The following is an 18,441-nucleotide window of genomic DNA, read 5'->3' on the forward strand; positions in this document are numbered from 1 at the left end:
AAGAGAAGTAGTTCAGTGGTTGCATGGGGCTAGAGGGAGCGGAGGAAAGGGTGTGGCTATAAGTGGGGATGCAGTTTCTTTTGGGGGTAATGAAAGTGGTCTGCCATTAGGGACTGTAATCTAGGCACTTTGTAAACACACTGAAAAAAAACACTAGAGTGAGGGGATCCCTGGGTGGCTCAGTGGTTTAGTGCCTACCTTTGACCCAGGGTGTGACCCCGGGGTCCCAGGATCGAGTCCCACATCGGGCTCCCTGCATGGAGCCTGCTTCTCCCTCTGCCTGTGTCTCTGCCTCTCTCTCACTGTGTGTCTCTCATGAATAAATAAATAAAATCTTAAAAAAAAAAAAAAACACTAGAGTGGAGCCGCCTCACCTGGGTGGCTTAGTGGGTTAGGTATCTACCTTTGGCTCAGGTCATGATTCACCTAAGATCAAGACCCTCACTGGGCTCCCTGCTCACCAGGGAGTCTACTTCTCCCTCTCTTTCTGCCTCTCCCCCCACTTGTGCGCGCGCTCTCTCTCTCTCTCTCTCTCAAAATAAATAAAAACTTTTTTTAAAAATTAAAAAAAGAAAAAACACTAGAATGTATACATTAAAAGTGTGAACTTCATGGGATATGAACTAAATCTCAGTTAGTTCAAGCTATTAGTAAAAATAATGATGAATTATTTAAAATAAATGACAGCTAAAAAAAATACAACTGTCTAAAACAGAATTCAAAGCGCTCACCTCAAATGTACCAATCTCTCTGTCAATCTCATGACAGTTATGAAACCAACAACCTCCGACAGTTTGAGGGGAAGTAGTATACCTTGAAACCATTTGGCCTGTGTCACGTTGGCATTGCAAGAAAACCCCAGAGGTGCTATGTATGGGCTTACTCTTAGGGCATTTGTGAAAACGAGAGCAGACCCTGGTCTAGTTTTTGAGGAGGAAAACAAAACTGTAAGTAAAGTAGAAACCGTGGCCACCAGCCCTGACACTGTAACTCATCAAACCACCACCAGATCCATCAGTAGGAGATTAAACATCTCCGTGGGCTGTCCGCAATTCACTATGGAATCAACTAGAAACTGTGTATTCAACCTCTCTCGTTCTACAGATGAAGAAACCAAGACCGAGAAGTGAAGTGATTTGCCCCGAAATGATCAGTCACAAAGGTTTAGGTGACCTGGCTTCTAAGGAGGCACATCCTTTCGGCAAGTGAGTCCAACATTCAAAAACAAAGCAAAATGTGAGTGAAAGGAAAACTCCTACTGACACAAGCTGAAGCAAGAAAAACCCATGTCTGCCCAGGGCTGGAGACTTGCTTTTCAGGTTTTCCTTTGGCGCAGCCTGTAAGAGCTGACCTGAGCAGTCAGCCATGGCTCAGAACATCATTTCAGTTGAACCTACAAGAAACATGGTACCGAGAAGCAAGACACAGTTAAGCTGGAGAAGTCCCTGTCATGTTTATACTTTATAAAAAAGTCAGGAGGACTTACTTCAATATTCTCCACAATTCTCGTAACTACAGAGGCGGTAACTGAATACCAGTAGGACTCCCCCTTCCGCTGGCGTTCATTCTGCAAAGGAAAGAGCTGGTGTTAGCAGATCCAGTGCTCTGCTCACTTCATGTCTCACCGTGGCTGGTCTGGGTCTGGTGGCCGACGGGGTGCGCCTCACCTTCCATCTGTCCTCCAGGGCTTGAAGCAGAGCCTTCTTGCGCTCCCTCTCCAAGAGTTTCTCCTTCTCATCATCGAAATCCTCTAGCTTTTCAGGGGCTCCAATTAAGTGAAGGCTGGAGATGGAGATCACCCAAGGATCCACGTGGGGGCGATAAAAGGGAATCTGAAGAGTTACCTTCCCAATTAAGCCTGGGAAAAGCAAAGTCTTGTCAAGTATCCATCCACATTTTTACTTCTTACTGGTTTTCTGCATCCTTTTAGTTTTCTATAAGGAGCATGAGTATTTTTACCATTTATTTTTTAATCTAAGAAAACAGGCAGCAGGTTCTCATACATGGGAAACAGAAAGCTGTAGGCTGAGATCTGTAAGAACGAGGCACAATAAAGTACATGGAAAGCCCAAAGTGGGGGCGCCTGGATGGCTCAGTTGGTTAAGTGCCTGCCTTCGGCTTAGGTCACGATCTCAGGGTCCGGTCCTGGGATCGAGCCCCAAGTTGGGCTCTCTGCTTACCAGGGAGCCTGCTTCTCCCTCTCCTCCCCACTTGTGCTATCTGTTGCTATCTCTGTTTCTAATAAAATCTTAAAAAAAGAAAAGCCCAATTTAACCCTATCAAATGCAACACCTCGCTTCTGCAAAGTCCTTCTTCCCCAAGTGAACTACCTCTTAAACTTCCTTGTCTTTTCTCCCCACAGCACCTGCACAAGCCCATGAGCATGAAACTCATTTCTTGTTCATTATTACTGGGCTGGTTGAGAAGCACTTCTTGGCAGTTACTCACAGTATATCCAGTCTTGAACACACCAACCGAACTGTGGTTAAAATGCTACAGTGGCACTCTATCGAGAAAGAATCCTGATTCTTCATGAGAACTCAGACTGATTTCCCAAATGCTACCATATTTAGCAGTCTCCTAGGACACAGGTCTTCTTTAAATTCAATTAATAAGAGGCAAGTTACCACTAAGGAATAACGCAGAAGAATATCTGAACTGTCCTAAAGGATCTCTGGAAGATCCACATGGCCCAACTAATATGCTCCCTCTGAAAGAAACACATGTTTTCTGAGTGATTTCTACCCTCTAAGATCTAGAATTCAAATAGGATTGATTTGTTGAAGATAGGAGAATATTAACACCAAGTGATCAACTGTGTAATCCAGTAATAAATTAAGAAATGGCAACAAATAATTAAAACATTTTAATTTGGATTTTATCTAGAAAAGTGAAAGTCTTTTCTATTTAATAATTTATATCATAACTCAAACCACATACCAACGATATGCCAACTCACAAACAATTTAATAATAATTAGTGTGCGATTGTAATTCTAACCTAAATTATTGGGGGGAAGAGGCATGTCTGATAAGTTAGGTGACAGCAAAATATAACCTCTGTTATATTTCATTTACTTTTTGGAGAAAAAAAAGTAAAAGAGGGTCATTTTTGCAAAAATATTAGGAAACTTCATCAATTTCCCGCAAGAGCCTTTCCTAATCCTTTGACATTCAAATAATAACTCTTTGGAAGTGCCCTCAGTATCATCATTCCTCAGTTTCTTTCAGATTCTCATTTTTCAGTGCCTTTGCCTGTGATTCCAGCAGTTCACCCATCACTCGAAGTGACTTCAAGAAAGCCTAAATCTTTTGCAAGATTTCTATCCTACTTCACCCAGCAACTGATTTGCACTGTACTTGCATTTTACTGTAACATAAGTACTCAAAAGTAATGAAAAGACTGACATCAACAAGCTATTACTGAATGATGACGCTGCGTCTGAATAGGGACTAATTTTATACATGGTCATTTAACAAAGAACTTTTATAAAGATTTTATTTTTAAGTAATCTTCACACCCAACATGGGGAACGAACTCACAACCCTGAGATCAAGGGTCGCGGGTTCCACTGCCTGAGTAAGCCAAGAGCCCCAACAAAGAATAAATTTACTCCAAGACAATTCTTGTTTCCTTACCAAACCTAGTAACTGCAGAACTCCTACAGTAACTGCAAACATCTATTTAGTGTGCTAGGCATTGTTTCGAGTAATTTTGACGCAGTAACTCATGCATTCCTTTCCACAACCCTCTGATGTAGGTACAATGATTATCATCTCATCTTAAAGACTAAGAAGCACACACAGAGTGGCAAGGAAACTCCCCCAAAGCCACGCCGCCAGAAAGCACACTGTGCCAGAGCCCACCTTTCATTCAATAAACAACCTCTCAGTAATATAATGAACTCTCCAAAAATAAGAACCCCCTGTATCTAGGACAGAAGTTCTCACACATTAGGAAATGTAAGAATCACCTGTGGTACTTATTAAACATGCAGGTTCAAGGACACTCCCTTGGCAGTTCTGATTCAATATGTCTGGGAAACACCTGACCTCCCCACCACTGCCCCAAGGTCATCCTAATAGAAAAGGCCAAACTTGAGGACTGATCTAAACTCGGTATTTCCTATCCTGCCTCTTCCTGCTCAAACAGAGCCAAACTCAAGGGCTCTCAGTTTTCCTGTCCCATGCAGAATAAGACTCAAAACTGCCTCCCTCTCCTGTAGAGTTCCACACACCGGCTTTGACTTCAAATGGTAATTCTAGTTCTTTCAAGGCATCTTTCTTTAAGGGCAAGTTTTCCAACTCAACAGCACCTGAAAAATAAAAATGACATCATGAAATGTTCACCCAACATATGCAGTAGGCACTTACTATATGCAAATCATTAAAAGTTAAAGGTGAAGTCTTACAGCTTAACCCAGCTATAAAAAGCCAGGAGTAACCCCACAATCAGCCTGTGTACACTAGCTTTACTAGTTTCCCGAACCATCCCGTTCTGACAGCTGAAGCTCACCAGCAGGTGAAGGGTGTAGGCAAGGATCTTTCTCTATAATAAGGCAGACAGTAAATACTTTAAGCTTTAGACTATCTGTTGTATATTCTCTCTGGTTGTTTTGTGTTGTTGGGTTTTTACAAGCCTTTAAAAAAAAAAAAAAAAAGCCATTCTCAGTTTGGATTTGACCAGCTAACCAGTTTGCAGACCCCTGGTTTAGGCAAATATTCGCCATCTAAGTCACCTGGGAAGAAATGCAGGCTCCTAGACCCCCCTCAAGACATCTCTGGGATTGAAACACAGAAATTTGACATTTTTAACAAGCTCTGGCAACCCACCCACTCCCCCAAAATGGGTATATTGCACATAACATGAGAGCCCATGAGAATTAAATAAAGATGGTCACCAAAGGGAATTATACTCTCTTCTGGAAAGACTAGCTCCACATGTTCTCTGCATCTATGCTTGCAGGCCTAATTACCTGTTAGAAAGCAAAGAACAAACCACCGCTGAAGGTCCTTTTCAGACCCAGCTTTTATAGGACTGAAACCAAGAGGTACAAGATGTCCCTGAACAGCCGAAGCATAGTGGAGAGGGTGTGGCTGGATCTCTCCCTCTCCTCGCTGTGGAAGTCATGCGAACACACTGATATACCACTCCCCAATCTGCAGCAGACACCGTGCTGGCCACTGGAAATACAAGAAGAGAAGGCGGGGTCCCCGTCCTAAGGGGCGGAGGAGACAGCCATCATTCTACAAAACTGCACCACCGAAGGCAATTTCTGAGAACAGAGAGTACAGACAACTGCCCAGCAACCATTAACTGGTACAGGAACTCAAAAGAAAGGCAAGCCAGCCAGAGACAAACCAATACAAGAAACAATTATTTTTTTCCTTTAAATGACTGTTCAAGATTTGTGGGTAACTGGCTTCTAAAGTATTCAGATCTAGCAGCTTGGCAGATGCTAAGCAAATGCAACCAGCTCACGTTGTAGACTTCTGCAGGAACATGTGTCCCCACATAGCTTAAGACGAACCAAAAGGAGAAGTTAATAACCCCAGAGAGCCCAGAAACAACTCTATTTCCACATTTGGGGAGCAATGATCATAAGTAGGGGGGAAACATGAAACATGTTCCTCAACAGTTGAAACTGACTTAAAAGGAGAAAGCACATAGTTTCTTCTTTTGAAGAGCATCATTTGCAATTTGAATCATTTGCCCTATTTTTCAATACCCAAATCTGTCACAAAGGCGGCTGGCACTGGGATTCCTTGGCTGCTGTACATCTTGGGGAAGTGGAAGGAATGGTAGGCAATACATGCCAGGAAAAATTAAAGCTGAAGTGCAGAGAGCAAAAGAAGTGGTCTAGGAAGGAGAAGACCCCAGGGAAACAATGAGAAGAGGGCAGCCCCGCTGCCAAAACAAAGGAATCGGGCAAAAACAGCAGCAGCGCTCAGCGGTTCTGGAGGGAAGGCTCTCAGATTCCCCACCCATTCAAATATGCACCCACAACTGCCCTGCTGGGAAAGGTCCCTCCAGGGACCCACAGTAGGTACAGTGCTCTTCGCTCCTTTCCAGGCAGATGACGTGCGGGCTTATTCCTGGATGTCTTATCCACAAACTCCTCAGCTGAGCTGAGCAAGAAGGCGAGTCCCTAGAACCAGGGTAAATCTGGAGGCTGGTGGCTTTTTGGTCAGCACTGACAACTAACTCCCTTCCCGCGCCCCTGTGTCACTTAAAAAGTCAGCCTGAGGTGCAGAGTGGATAAGGAACAAAACGGTGGGGGGACCTAAGCACTGGGCCCCATATATAAGATAGGCCTATTGCCCAAGGTTCAAAGTTCCTGGCGTGACACTGGCAGCTGCTACCTCCTGGCCCCAAACCATCCCAAACACGCCCTGCGAGTTTTCTGCCTCCTGCCTGTGCTCACAAGCCTCACTCTACCTGGAATGTGGTGACCCACCCCGGGCCGCCTGCCAGGATCCTGCGCTACCACCTCCGGAATGGCCTTCCCGGCATCCTCCCAACAGGGTGAAGGTCGGCCCCCCTTGGCACCCTGGCGCACCGTGCCTGCGGCTCTAGAGCAACAGCGTACGCTGCCTTGTACTGCCGACGAATTAACAGGTCTCCGAGGGCAGGGCCTACGGCGGTGGATGTGGGGCAACAGGAACAGCATGGGAGATCCTACTGGAGCCAAGAGCTTCGTGTCCATCATCTCATTTGATCTTCACAACAATATGAGGAAATACCATTATCTTCTCCATTCTGAGGTGAGGGAAATCAGGCGCACAGGTAAGCCGTATGCTTAAATACCAGAGCTGGGGCATCTGGGTGGCTCGGTTAAGCATCTGCCTTCTGGGCTCCTGGCTCAGTGGGGAGCCTGCTTCTCCCTCTCACTCTCCCTCTGCAGCTCCCCCTGCTTGTGCTCCCCCCACCATGTCAAATAAATATATACAATCTTTTTTTAAAAAAACAGCGCAGAGCTGATAGTAAGGGGCAGCACTAGAGTTTGTGCCACGTCTCTCTGATCTCAGGCGGCAAGAGGGACAGGGGTGAAGAGGAGGCTTCAGTAACTTGCTCATGGTTACGAGCAGCTGTTACGAGGGGTCTTCTACTGTCCCCCCTTTTTGTATTATCCGTAACACACACAGCCATACCCTAAGCAGGTGCTTAGTGGTGTCTGCTGAGAGACGGAACAAATAAAATCGTAGACATGTTCTCTCTTCTTCCACGACTCGTGTGCTATTTTGCATTGTTAATCACTTTCCATATGTGCACCCAATCCAGCCCTGAAGTCCAGCCCAAGCCAATCACATGCTGACGATCATGAAAACGGCAGATGATGGTAACTAACACTGACCGAGGCGCCCTCTACACCCCGAGCAGCTCTAAGCTCTCTGACCCGCATTAGCGTGTCTAGTCCGCAGAACCTTATGAGACAGTTAATATTCTCTCCTCCTACAGAAAGATGCTACAGAAAGAATTTGAGAATTTATGAAGGACTGGAGTAATTTACCCAAGTTACTGGTAAATGGAGGAAATGGGATTCAAAACCAGTCTGGCTGGCACCTGGGCAGCTCAGTCAATTAAGCGTCTGACTCTTGATTTGGGCTCAGGTCATGATCTCAGGGTCATGAGATCGAGCCCAAGTCAGGCTCTGCGCTGGTTGTAGAGCCTGCTTAAGATTCTCTCTCTCCCTCTCCCTTTGCACACCCCCCACCCACCACTTTCTCTCTCTCTAAAAAAAAAAAACACACACACAGACATAGCCTACTACAAAACTCATACTCTTGACCACTGTCTCCATCTCCTTGGCATCTCCCAAAGCATCTCAGACACTAAATATCTGCAGATGGATTGAAATAATATTCTTATTCCTATACAGTACCCTCTGCCTCCAAATATGCTTCAACTATAACTGCAATGCCCCAACACTTTCCTAGCCAAGCATTGTGGGGTGATTTAAATCCATAAGGAAGGGACACCACACTAATACCGGTTATGAAAGAAAAATTATTTTTCTATTCTGCACAGAAAATATTTTTTAAACAGGAAGCACAGAAAAGCACTTTGAAGCATCAGAGAGACACACACAGTTGCCATTACGAGAGATATCCTAAAACGGAGATCCGTTACTAGTACAGAATCCATGATACAGCAGATACCACAAATTTTATTCATTTCTTCGGCAAACATCCTCTTACCATATTAGTCTTAAAAGAGCTATCTCTTTTATAAACAAGGTTATGATTTGCAATTCTCTTTCTAGGCCCTGTTACCTGTCCTGTACAACCTAGTGAGCTCCACAGCATGTAGGAGAACTTCAGTAAATGACCAAAGAGATGACACTGGACACTACTCTTGTACTTTGAACACATCCTCTTCCCTGACAGATTGGTCACTTCCATCTTGCACTTAGCAGCTCCCTTCTAAGGATGGGACAAAAAGGTCAGGACAGAAGCTAGAGATGAAGAAAAAGCCTACTTCTGTCTCCAATGAAAGGGAGTGGGAGGGGCGACTGCAGAGCTCCCTATAGCCTATGGCTGCCACGATCCTTTCACTGCTTTAGGTGGGTCAGGAAAAACCTAGAAACAACACTTCTGACAAGTGAGCTACTGGCACCCCATTCTCAGACTCTCCCACAATCTGTGCCGCTGCCATCCCCACTAACCTGTCCTGGGCCACCTGCCAAAATCCATATCCCCAGGAAGGTGAGCTTTCTGCCGTACTTGAGATCTCCTTTCCACTTACTGTGATGCTACATGCTTGCAGACTGACTTTATCTCCTTTCTCCAGATTTGTTTGAGTGTTCCATTGTGAATAAAGAGAAATTTAAAAAAGAAGGGGGTAGAAAAAGCAGTTTTCCAAACCTCACACCAGTTTCCTGCACTGCATTAAACCATGTATAAGCATTTACCAAAGACAGGCCCATAAAGGCTAAAATCTCTCAAATGTTATTCTTTTGAAGACCCTATAGTAACATAGTTTAAAACTTTGACTTGATGTCTATTATAAACCAGCAGCAGGACAGAAACTTTAAATGTCATTCCATTTGCTCCATTTGAGTCTTACAGCAACTCTGGAGAGGTATACTACATGCTTTTTCTAAAGAAACTGAGGCTCAGAATTTCAATGGCTTGTTCACATGGCTAATAAGTAACATAACAGGATTTGAAGCCAATGTCACTGTCATTACATCATGGCCACATCCATAAAGCTTCATAAAGCTAAAAAATTAGGGCAGCCTGGGTGGCTCAAGCAGTTTAGCCCCGCCTTTGGCCCAGGGCCTGATCCTGGAGCCCCGGGATCCAGTCCCATGTCGGGCTCCTTGCATGGCGCCTGCTTTTCCCCCTGCCTGTGTCTCTGCTTCTCTTTCTCCTCTCTGTGTATTCTCATAAATAAATAAATAAATAAATAAATAAATAAATAAATAAATAAATAAATAAATATTCTTTTAAAAAATACAGCTAAAAAATTAACTGCGATAAAGCACAATCAGCAGCAGTATAGTCTTTTTTTTTTTAATATTTAATAGTTCCCTAAAAGCTACAGCAATACAACTACATACTTAAGTTATCCTGTAATAATAATCAGTGTCATGAGGGAGAACTTACTTCCTTTTACACATATTTAGTACAAAGCCATCTGGGCATTATATTTTATTATTCTTAGTATAACAAAACAAATATTTAAAAAAAAGAGAAAGAAAAAAATGTCATGTGCAGTGGCATACTTTACCAAAAAGAAATACGTGTACTTGCCTTTCAGAAGCGCAACAGAGAGCTGGTCAGTGTTCAGGTTGTTGACGTATTTTCCCAGATAAGTATTGAGAACCCAGGCTACAAGACCTTCCAACATGACTATATCCTCAAGACAAGGTGTTTAGAAATCATGGATCATTCTTTATTTCTCTCTCTCATGGTCATAGAAGAATCTATGAAAGAGAAAGAAAAAAAAGGAAGTCAAGAGAAAAACCAGGTGATTTTCTAAGCTGATCTCCTACCTGACCTTCCCTATAGATGGACGAATGCAAAGCAGATTTAGAAAAGATGGGGGTAAAGAGCACTGCAAGATGCCCCGTTAGCAGAGAATCAAACCAACACGTCTACATTCTGACACAGCTACAAGGAACAGTCACTTACAAATTTACCAAAAAATACCTATAATTCCAAGCTGTCTATCTTTTTGATGTAACGGATCATTAAACTGCCTGCCTTTAGTAATTCACCTTGGGACTAGACTGTCCTGCTCAGAGGTTCTCATCCAAGTGTAATTGGGCAATGTCTAGACACATTTTTTGGGAGGTTGCTATTGGTATCTTGAGAATAAAGACCATGGAAACAGCTAAACATCCTATGATGCACAAGATAGCTCCCCCACAGCAAAGAATCATCCAGCCCAAATGTCAACAGCGCCAAGGTTAAAAAAACCCTGTCCAAAGACAGACAGGAAAAGAAAGAACCCTGTCAAGGGTTCTTAACCCATTAAGACAAAAATGCCTTAAGAGATTTCAATGAACTTCATAGTCTGCAATGATCCTCTTTAAGCCTTCCCTAATTCAGTTTTGCAAGTTTGTTTATCAAGAGCATTCCTAAAGTAACATAAATGAGAGGGAGGAGGCAGTGGTTTATCACTGTTCTTAAATGTTCTGGAACTGCATTACAGGTACCCAGGCACCAGATGATGCTGATATAACGAACTATCTTACTAATACAAATACAAGAAATCCTCTGGTTCCAGCTACAGTATTTACAGTCAGTACGACATTACTACAACCTAGGAGAAAACTGTGTGTGTTAGCATCGCAAAAAATACACCGATTACTTTTACTACTACAAAAAGTTAACACGAGGGAACTTGAGACACGAAAGTTTAAATGAGTTCTGAAATCGCTTGGCTAGCGTGTAGATCCCAATTGGAACGGTGAGTTCCAAGTCCTGCTCGGAGCCAAGCACCTCAGACACCAGCCCACCACGCTGGACACTCCAAATTTGCTCTGGCACACGTCCCACTTGGAACCAGCGCTTTCAGGATCCTTTCCAGACACGCTGCCCCAAGCCCAGGGATTCATGTGTGTGCCAGAAGACACACGTATCCCAAATGATACCTCCTCACAAAGACCCAAAACACAAGGCCCTGGAAGAGTTTTAGATCCTTTTTTTCTTTTTTAAATTTTATTTATTTATTCATGAGAGACACAGAGAGAGAGGCAGAGACGCAGGCAGAGGGAGAAGCAGGTGCCAAGCAGGGAGCCCGACGTGGGACTCCATCCCAGGACCCCGGGGTCACGCCCTGGGCCAAGGGCAGTCGCTCAAGCACTGAGCCAACATGACTGTAGGTGCCCCAACCCTGTAAGCTCAGCTGAACCTCCAGGAAAGGCCGACTATTTGTATTTGTATTTGTCAACAGTGTCTTGCACTTGCAGCAAGATCTTCATTCCGCCGTCGGTGACAGTGAAAAGAGAAAGGTAAATAAACAGTATTTGATGAAACACTCATTTCTTCCCAAACGTCTTCTTAAGCCCTATTTTGCGTAAAACAAAGGATGTGCTAGAGATCACTGGACACATTTGTTCAGAGGAGAGATGACAAGAACAAATTATTAAAAAAATAAATGAATAAATAAATAAGATGGGGGGATCCCTGGGTGGCTCAGCGGTTTGGCGCCTGCCTTCGGCCCAGGGCGTGACCCCGGGGTCCCGGGATCGAGTCCCGCGTCGGGCTCCCTGCATGGAGCCTGCTTCTGCCTCTCTCTGTGTCTCTCATTAATAAGTAAATAGATAAATCTTTAAAATAAAAAAAAAAAAAAAGATGTGTTTAGCGGCCTGGTGAGAGACATTTGTGCCCGAGACCTTCAACAGGTCGGCGCGGAGATCGGGGAGCACCGGCCCCAAGCGCCCCCGCCAGCCGCCGGCGTCGCCCCGAGCGCGGTCCCGGCCCCGAGGGTGGGGGTCCCGGGCCCCGAGGCTGTAGCAGCGCAGCGAGGCGAGCGGATCCCCCGGGGCTGCGGGGTCGGGCAGGGCCCCAGCCCGGCGAGGCGGGCCGCCAAGCGCTCCGGGGCCTCCCCCGACCCCCGACCCCCGACCGCTGGGGGCGGCCGCGCGACCTTGGGCCGGGCCGACAGAGCCCCCGGGAGGCGCAGCTCCGCGGGCCCGAGCACGGGGGGAGCCGGCGCGGGGTCAGGGGTCGGGGTCGGGGGTCAGGGGGCGCGGGGGGTCGCGGCCCTCGGGCTCCCGGGAACCGGGCCCCGCCTCGCAGGTGGAGGCCGGGGGGCGCGGCGCCGGGTCCCGCCCCGGGGAGGGCTTCGGCCCGGCCGTGACCCCGGGGCGCGGTGACGGGCGGCTGGAGGCCCGAGGTCGCCGCCCCCGAGCGCGGGCCCCGAGCCGGCGGGCGCTGAGGACCCTCGGGGGGCGGCCCGGCGCCCGTGCGGGGCTCGCGGGGTCGCGGCTGAGCCCTCGCACCCCGGGGCCGGGGCCGGGGCCGGGGCCGGGGCCGGGGCCGTGCGGGACCGGCGGGGCCCCGAGGAGCTGGGCGGCGGGAGGCCGGCACCGGGTCCCGGGTCCCAGGTCCCGGGCGCGCTCCCGCGGCGGGGCCGACACACAGCGGGCGCTGGGCCGCCCCCGCCCCCGCCCCCCCGCGCCCCCCGCCCCCGTACCTGCCGCCGTCCCGGCCGAGCCCGGCCCTGCGCGGCGCTGCCCCTCCCGGCTCCTCAATGGCGCTGGCCCGCGGCGTCCGGCCCGCCCAGACCCGACCAATCGAGCGGCCGACGCGCCGGCGCCTGCCCAGCCGAGCGCCGAGTCGTCGAGGAGGCGCCCCCTGCCGCCCGCAGCCGCTCGCCGAGGCTCAGCTGCAGCCGGACCCCCGGAGGCGGGGGGGGGGGCGGGCAGCGGAGGGGGGAGCCCGGGGGGAGCCGGGGGCGGGGCAGTGGGGGCTGGGGGGCCGGGGGCCGGAGACCGGGGGAGGGAGACTAGGGTGGGGGGCGGGAGGGGGGAGACGGAGGGCCCGGGAGAGCCTAGATGGGGGGGGAGAGAAGGGGGAGACGGGGCTGGAGGGGAGACGGGGGCGGGGAATGGAGGGGCAGGGAGAGCCTGGCTGGGGGGAGGGGAGAGTGGGAGATGGGGGCGGGGGACGGAGGGAGGGGCGGGGCGGGAGGAGGGAGACTGGAACGGGGAGCCTGCTGGGGGGGTGGAGAGGGAGGGCGCAGGGAGCCCGGGGAGGGGGCAGGGGGCCGAGGCCGGCAGGGGAGCAGGCGCCGGAATCCGCGGGGGTCGGCGCCCAGGGCTCGGCTACAACTCCCGAGCCCGAGCCACTTCCTTGCTTAAAGCAGCTCCGCTTACACCTGAATTAAACCCAGCCCTTGGAGAGCCGACCCCCAGGCTCCTACCGCGCTGGTCCATTCCCGCGTCTGCCAGTCCTCCTCGGGCCCCGCCCCCGATCCTCCTCGGGCCCCGCCCCCCGGTCCTTCTCCCGCCCCCCGCCCCGCAGTCCTCCTCCCACCCCCCGTCCTCCAATCCTGCTCGGGCCCCGCCCCCGATCCTCCTCGGGCCCCGCCCCCAGTCCGCCTCCGGGCCCCGCCCCCGGTCCTCCTCGGGCCCCGCCCCCAGTCCGCCTCCGGGCCCCGCCCCCGGTCCTCCTCGGGCCCCGCCCCCCAATCCTCCTCGGGCCCCGCCCCCCGATCCTCCTCCCGCCCCCCGCCCCGCAGTCCTCCTCCCACCCCCCGTCCTCCAGTCCTCCTCGGGCCCCGCCCCCGATCCTCCTCGGGCCCCGCCCCCAGTCCGCCTCCGGGCCCCGCCCCCGGTCCTCCTCGGGCCCCGCCCCCAGTCCTCCTCGGGCCCCGCCCCCGATCCTCCTCGGGCCCCGCCCCCAGTCCTCCTCGGGCCCCGCCCCCCATCCTCCTCGGGCCCCGCCCCCCGATCCTCCTCCCGCCCCCCGCCCCGCAGTCCTCCTCCCACCCCCCGTCCTCCAGTCCTCCTCGGGCCCCGCCCCCGATCCTCCTCGGGCCCCGCCCCCAGTCCGCCTCCGGGCCCCGCCCCCGGTCCTCCTCGGGCCCCGCCCCCAGTCCTCCTCGGGCCCCGCCCCCGATCCTCCTCGGGCCCCGCCCCCGATCCTCCTCGGGCCCCGCCCCCCGATCCTCCTCCCGCCCCCCGCCCCGCAGTCCTCCTCCCACCCCCGTCCTCCAGTCCTCCTCGGGCCCCGCCCCCAGTCCTCCTCGGGCCCCGCCCCCCCAATCCTCCTCGGGCCCCGCCCCCCGATCCTCCTCCCGCCCCCCGCCCCGCAGTCCTCCTCCCACCCCCGTCCTCCAGTCCTTCTCGGGCCCCGCCCCCGATCCTCCTCGGGCCCCGCCCCCAGTCCGCCTCCGGGCCCCTCCCCCGGTCCTCCTCGGGCCCCGCCCCCCATCCTCCTCGGGCCCCGCCCCCCGATCCTCCTCCCGCCCCCCGCCCCGCAGTCCTCCTCCCACCCCCGTCCTCTAGTCCTCCTCGGGCCCCGCCCCCAGTCCTCCTCGGGCCCCGCCCCCCCAATCCTCCTCGGGCCCCGCCCCCCGATCCTCCTCCCGCCCCCCGCCCCGCAGTCCTCCTCCCACCCCCGTCCTCCAGTCCTCCTCGGGCCCCGCCCCCGATCCTCCTCGGGCCCCGCCCCCAGTCCGCCTCCGGGCCCCTCCCCCGGTCCTCCTCGGGCCCCGCCCCCAGTCCTCCTCGGGCCCCGCCCCCGATCCTCCTCGGGCCCCGCCCCCAGTCCGCCTCCGGGCCCCTCCCCCGGTCCTCCTCGGGCCCCGCCCCCCGTCCTCCTCCGGGCCCCTGCTCCCCCCAATCCCTCGGTTCTGCCCCAGGACCCCGTCCGTCCCCCAGTCTCTCTCCTTAGGATGCCTTCCCCCCACATCTGCTGTCCAAGCCACACAGACAAGCCACATCGTAGTTTTTAATTTACTACTTCGTACATTTTTTAAAAGAAAAAAAGGGAAAATCATGTATTTCACATAATTCAGTATGTCCAGAATATGACCATATCAACCTGGAAGCCGACAGGAAAAAAAAAAAAGAAAAAGAAATCATGCGGTATTTTAGGGGGATTTTTTATAGTAAGTTTTTGAAATTTAGCGTGCCCTTTACACGTGCGGCACTTCTCCATACAAACCAGCCACAGCTGAAGAGCTCCCAGTCTTCCTCCAGAGGCTGCAGGCTGCGGGGGCCCCCTCAGATGGTCCTATAGCTGGATGGTCCTATAGCCAGAGGGTCCTATAGCCAGAGGGTCCTATAGCTGGATTCCACCTCCCAGAGCATTTCCCCGCTATCTTACCTAAGGTTCCCTTCAACCATCACCCTGTTGTATTTCCTCATATACAGGACTTAATGGTACTTGAAATTATCTTGTTCCTACTTATCATCACCTTTCTGCACCCTGAAAGCACTGATTTTCCCTTCCACAAATGCCTCTCTAGCATCGAGATACTGCCTCGCACAGAAAAGGCCCGGTTAGAGGTGCTGTAGGTGAACGAAGGAATAAATGAACAAATGAACCCTTCATCTTGCATCAGCCCCACAAGGACAGGAAGACCTCAGCTCATAAAAGTCAGAAGATGCAGGAGGCTTGATGGCAAGGTTGCAGTAGGGTATTAACCATCATAATTATCAACCCTCATAACGCTGAGCTAATGAAGGCGACTGCGGGCTGAACATTCCTGGCAAGGCCTGAGCTCCTCAGGGGTGGGAACCGCCTATCAGAATCTCAACGCCAGGTCCCCTCGGGGAATGAGGTTTGGGTGTGAAACCTCAGACTCTGCAGATGGGAGGCAGAAGGGAAGCAGCCCATTAGAGCGGAAGGATCTGAGTCCAGATCTTCTAGCACAGGAACCCTCAGCTGTACCTGGGGAGTTTATTAAAAATGCAGATGCCAGGGGGTCCCTGGGTAAGTCAGCGGTTTGGCGCCTGCCTTTGGCCCAGGGCGTGATCCCGGGTCCTAGGATTGAGTCCCACATCGGGCTCCCGGCATGGAGCCTGCTTCTCCCTCTGCCTCTCTCTCTCTCTCTGTCTATCTTGAATAAATAATAAATAAAATATTTTTTAAAAATGCAGATGCCAGGACACCAATCAACTAGTACTACTGAAAAGTCTTTGGGCCCTCACTTTGGAATCCCTCGGAAGGCGCATGGACCAGACAGCCATCCTCCTACTAAATATCTACCCGAGAGAAATGGAATCACATGTGTCTGCAAAGACGTACAGGAATGTTCACAGCAGCTTTATTCATAGCAGTTAAAAACTTTAAAGGTTTTTTTTTTGTTGTTTAATTAGAGGGAGAGAGAGAGGGCATGAACAGGGGGGAGGGGAGAGGGATAAGCAGGCTCCTCACTGAGTTGGGAGCCCGATTCAGGATTCAGTCCCAGGATTGAGCCACGGTAGATGCAGCGGTCACAGCATGGGAGCATCTACTGGCCACGGACACCCCACTGGTGAGGGGCACACGAGGTGGGGGATGTCCCTTAATCGCCACCCACGCTGGACCCTTAGATGCACCTTGGCCCACAAGGGGCAAGTTTTCTGGGACAGGCTAGATTTGAGGGGCCTCCTCAGGACTCCCTCCATCAGGCCCTTTCTCATCTGGCCTAGTGTGCATCAGCCCCCAGAATCCTCTAGACCAGAGAGGACTGGACACTACAGAAATGTTTCCTTTGGCCCACACCTTGCTGTAACAGAATTAGAATTACAACATTTAAAAGGCTGGAGATTGGGGCGCCTGGGTGACTCGGTCAGTTGGGTGTCGGACTCTTGATTTTGCCTCAGCTCATTTTCTAGGGGTTGGATCAAGCCACACATGGGCTCTAAGTGGGAGTTAAGGGAGTCTGCTTGAGATCCTCTCTCCCTCTCCCTCTCTCCCCTGCTTGCACTCCCTCCAAAATAAATTGTTAAAATATTTTTAAAAGCTGGAGATAATACATGAGAATCTGTATTTGGGGCCTTTCTAGAAAAATTGGAAGATTTGGTGACAATGGAACCCCCCCATACTTCCTATGCCTACATTCATTCACTCGTTCACCTTTTATTGAGCACCTACTATGAGCCTGGCACTATTCTATGTACTTGGCGCCACATGACTAAGCAAAATAGCAAACCCCTGCCTCACTGGAGATTATGTTCTAGCAAGAGGAGCAGACAGTAAGCAATAAATGTAACAGAGATGTAAATTATAAGATATCGTAACAAGTGATAAGGGCTTTAAGAGTCCCAGAGGGGAGGTAGGGATCTCAGGGGTGGGGGGAGGTGTTGCAATTTTTTTTTCTTTTTAGAGAGAAAGCACAGGGGGAGGGAGAGAGAATCTATGCCCAGTGCAGAGGCTGCTCAATCTCATTACCCCAAGGTCACAACCAGAGCTGAAATCCAGTCAGATGCTCAACCAGCTGAGCCACTCAGGCCCCCCAGGCAGGGTGGGGGTGCGGGGTTGCAATTGTAATTACAAACTCATTTCATCAAATTGTGAAGGTATTTAACTGTCTGATAGGAATATAGTGCGAATCACATACTAATTCCAAATGTTCTAGTATCCACGTTAGCATGAAAACAAACAGGTAAAGTTAATGTTAATATTTTATCTAGCTGACACTGCAAAATGTTATGTCAATATGCCATCAATGCAAAAATGATTGATGAGATATTTTATATCTGTTTTGTGCTGGGTCTTCAAAATCCGCATCCTGCCCTGAGATGTACTTCACGCGCCTCGGGTAGCACTGGCTGCGCTCGGTGCTCAACGGTGGCCAGGGCCCCCGGTGCCGGTGCCGTATCAGGCAGCGCAGGCCCAGACAGCTCAGGACAGCTGGGGACAGCTCAGACGCCCGCCCTCTTGGCTTACAGGTGCAAGGTCTGAGCTCCAGATGGGACACGGAGGTTCAGGTCCACACTGCGGGTTCCTGGCGAAGCTAGAACACAGTCCCTGGCTCCCGGTTAGCTTTGCCCCGGGGCAGCCTCTCAGCTCTGCAGCAGAGGAGTCCAGGGGAGGGAGGGAGAGAGGGGGGAGGGAGAGGGAGGGAGGGGAAGGGAGTGGGAAGGGAGAGAGGGTGGAGGAGGTAGGGAGGGAGAGGGAGGGAGGGGGAGAGGGAGGGAGCAGGAGGGAGGAGAAGGGAGGGAGGGAGGAGGGAGGGGGGAGGGGAGAGAGTGCTTGCCCTTTAACCCCAGACCCTGTGGCTCTGTTGTGCAGTTCTAAGGAGCTGGTTATCGGGAGCCTCCCCGGGCAGGCTGTCCTCCCAGCTGGACTTGGAGAAGTACCACGCCTCGGGCCCTGCCCGGCGCCCTCCTCTGCGCGGCAGGGTGGTGGGTACCTCGCCTGTCTCCTCGGGCAATAATGGAGAGGAAATATAGAAGCTCAAGGGGCATCCGAGCGGCTCTCCCCTCCCAGCTCGAGTTTGCGGAGCCCTGCTCTGGGGATGGAGAGGGCGGAGGCAGGGCCGAGGGCGAGA

The 18,441-nt window shown here is 51.5% G+C and overlaps 1 protein-coding gene across 20 annotated transcripts in view; it reads right to left on the reverse strand.

The window, feature by feature from the left end:
• The window catches only part of VPS13D (vacuolar protein sorting 13 homolog D), a 316,308-nt gene that overhangs the window by 224,470 nt on the left and 73,397 nt on the right, over positions 1-18,441 (reverse strand). For 7 of the 20 annotated variants that reach the window (XM_049107161.1, XM_049107176.1, XM_049107173.1 and 4 more), the window contains exons 1-4: positions 4,516-4,850; positions 4,238-4,315; positions 1,668-1,858; positions 1,487-1,567 (exon numbers count right to left, since the gene is read on the reverse strand). The exons of 3 other annotated variants lie outside the window; for them this stretch is intronic. In XM_049107161.1, coding sequence (XP_048963118.1) covers positions 1,487-1,567; positions 1,668-1,858; positions 4,238-4,315; positions 4,516-4,729 — 564 coding nt within the window. In that variant the 5' untranslated portion in view covers positions 4,730-4,850. Of the gene's footprint in view, positions 1-1,486; positions 1,568-1,667; positions 1,859-4,237; positions 4,316-4,515; positions 4,852-9,755; positions 9,929-12,648; positions 12,802-18,441 lie in introns of those variants that run through there. 10 more of the 20 variants (XM_049107143.1, XM_049107142.1, XM_049107140.1 and 7 more) reach the window with 5 other exon arrangements.

The sequence above is a fragment of the Canis lupus genome, chromosome 2 (genome assembly GCF_003254725.2).
Source record: "Canis lupus dingo isolate Sandy chromosome 2, ASM325472v2, whole genome shotgun sequence".
Taxonomy (NCBI): Eukaryota; Metazoa; Chordata; class Mammalia; order Carnivora; family Canidae; genus Canis; species Canis lupus.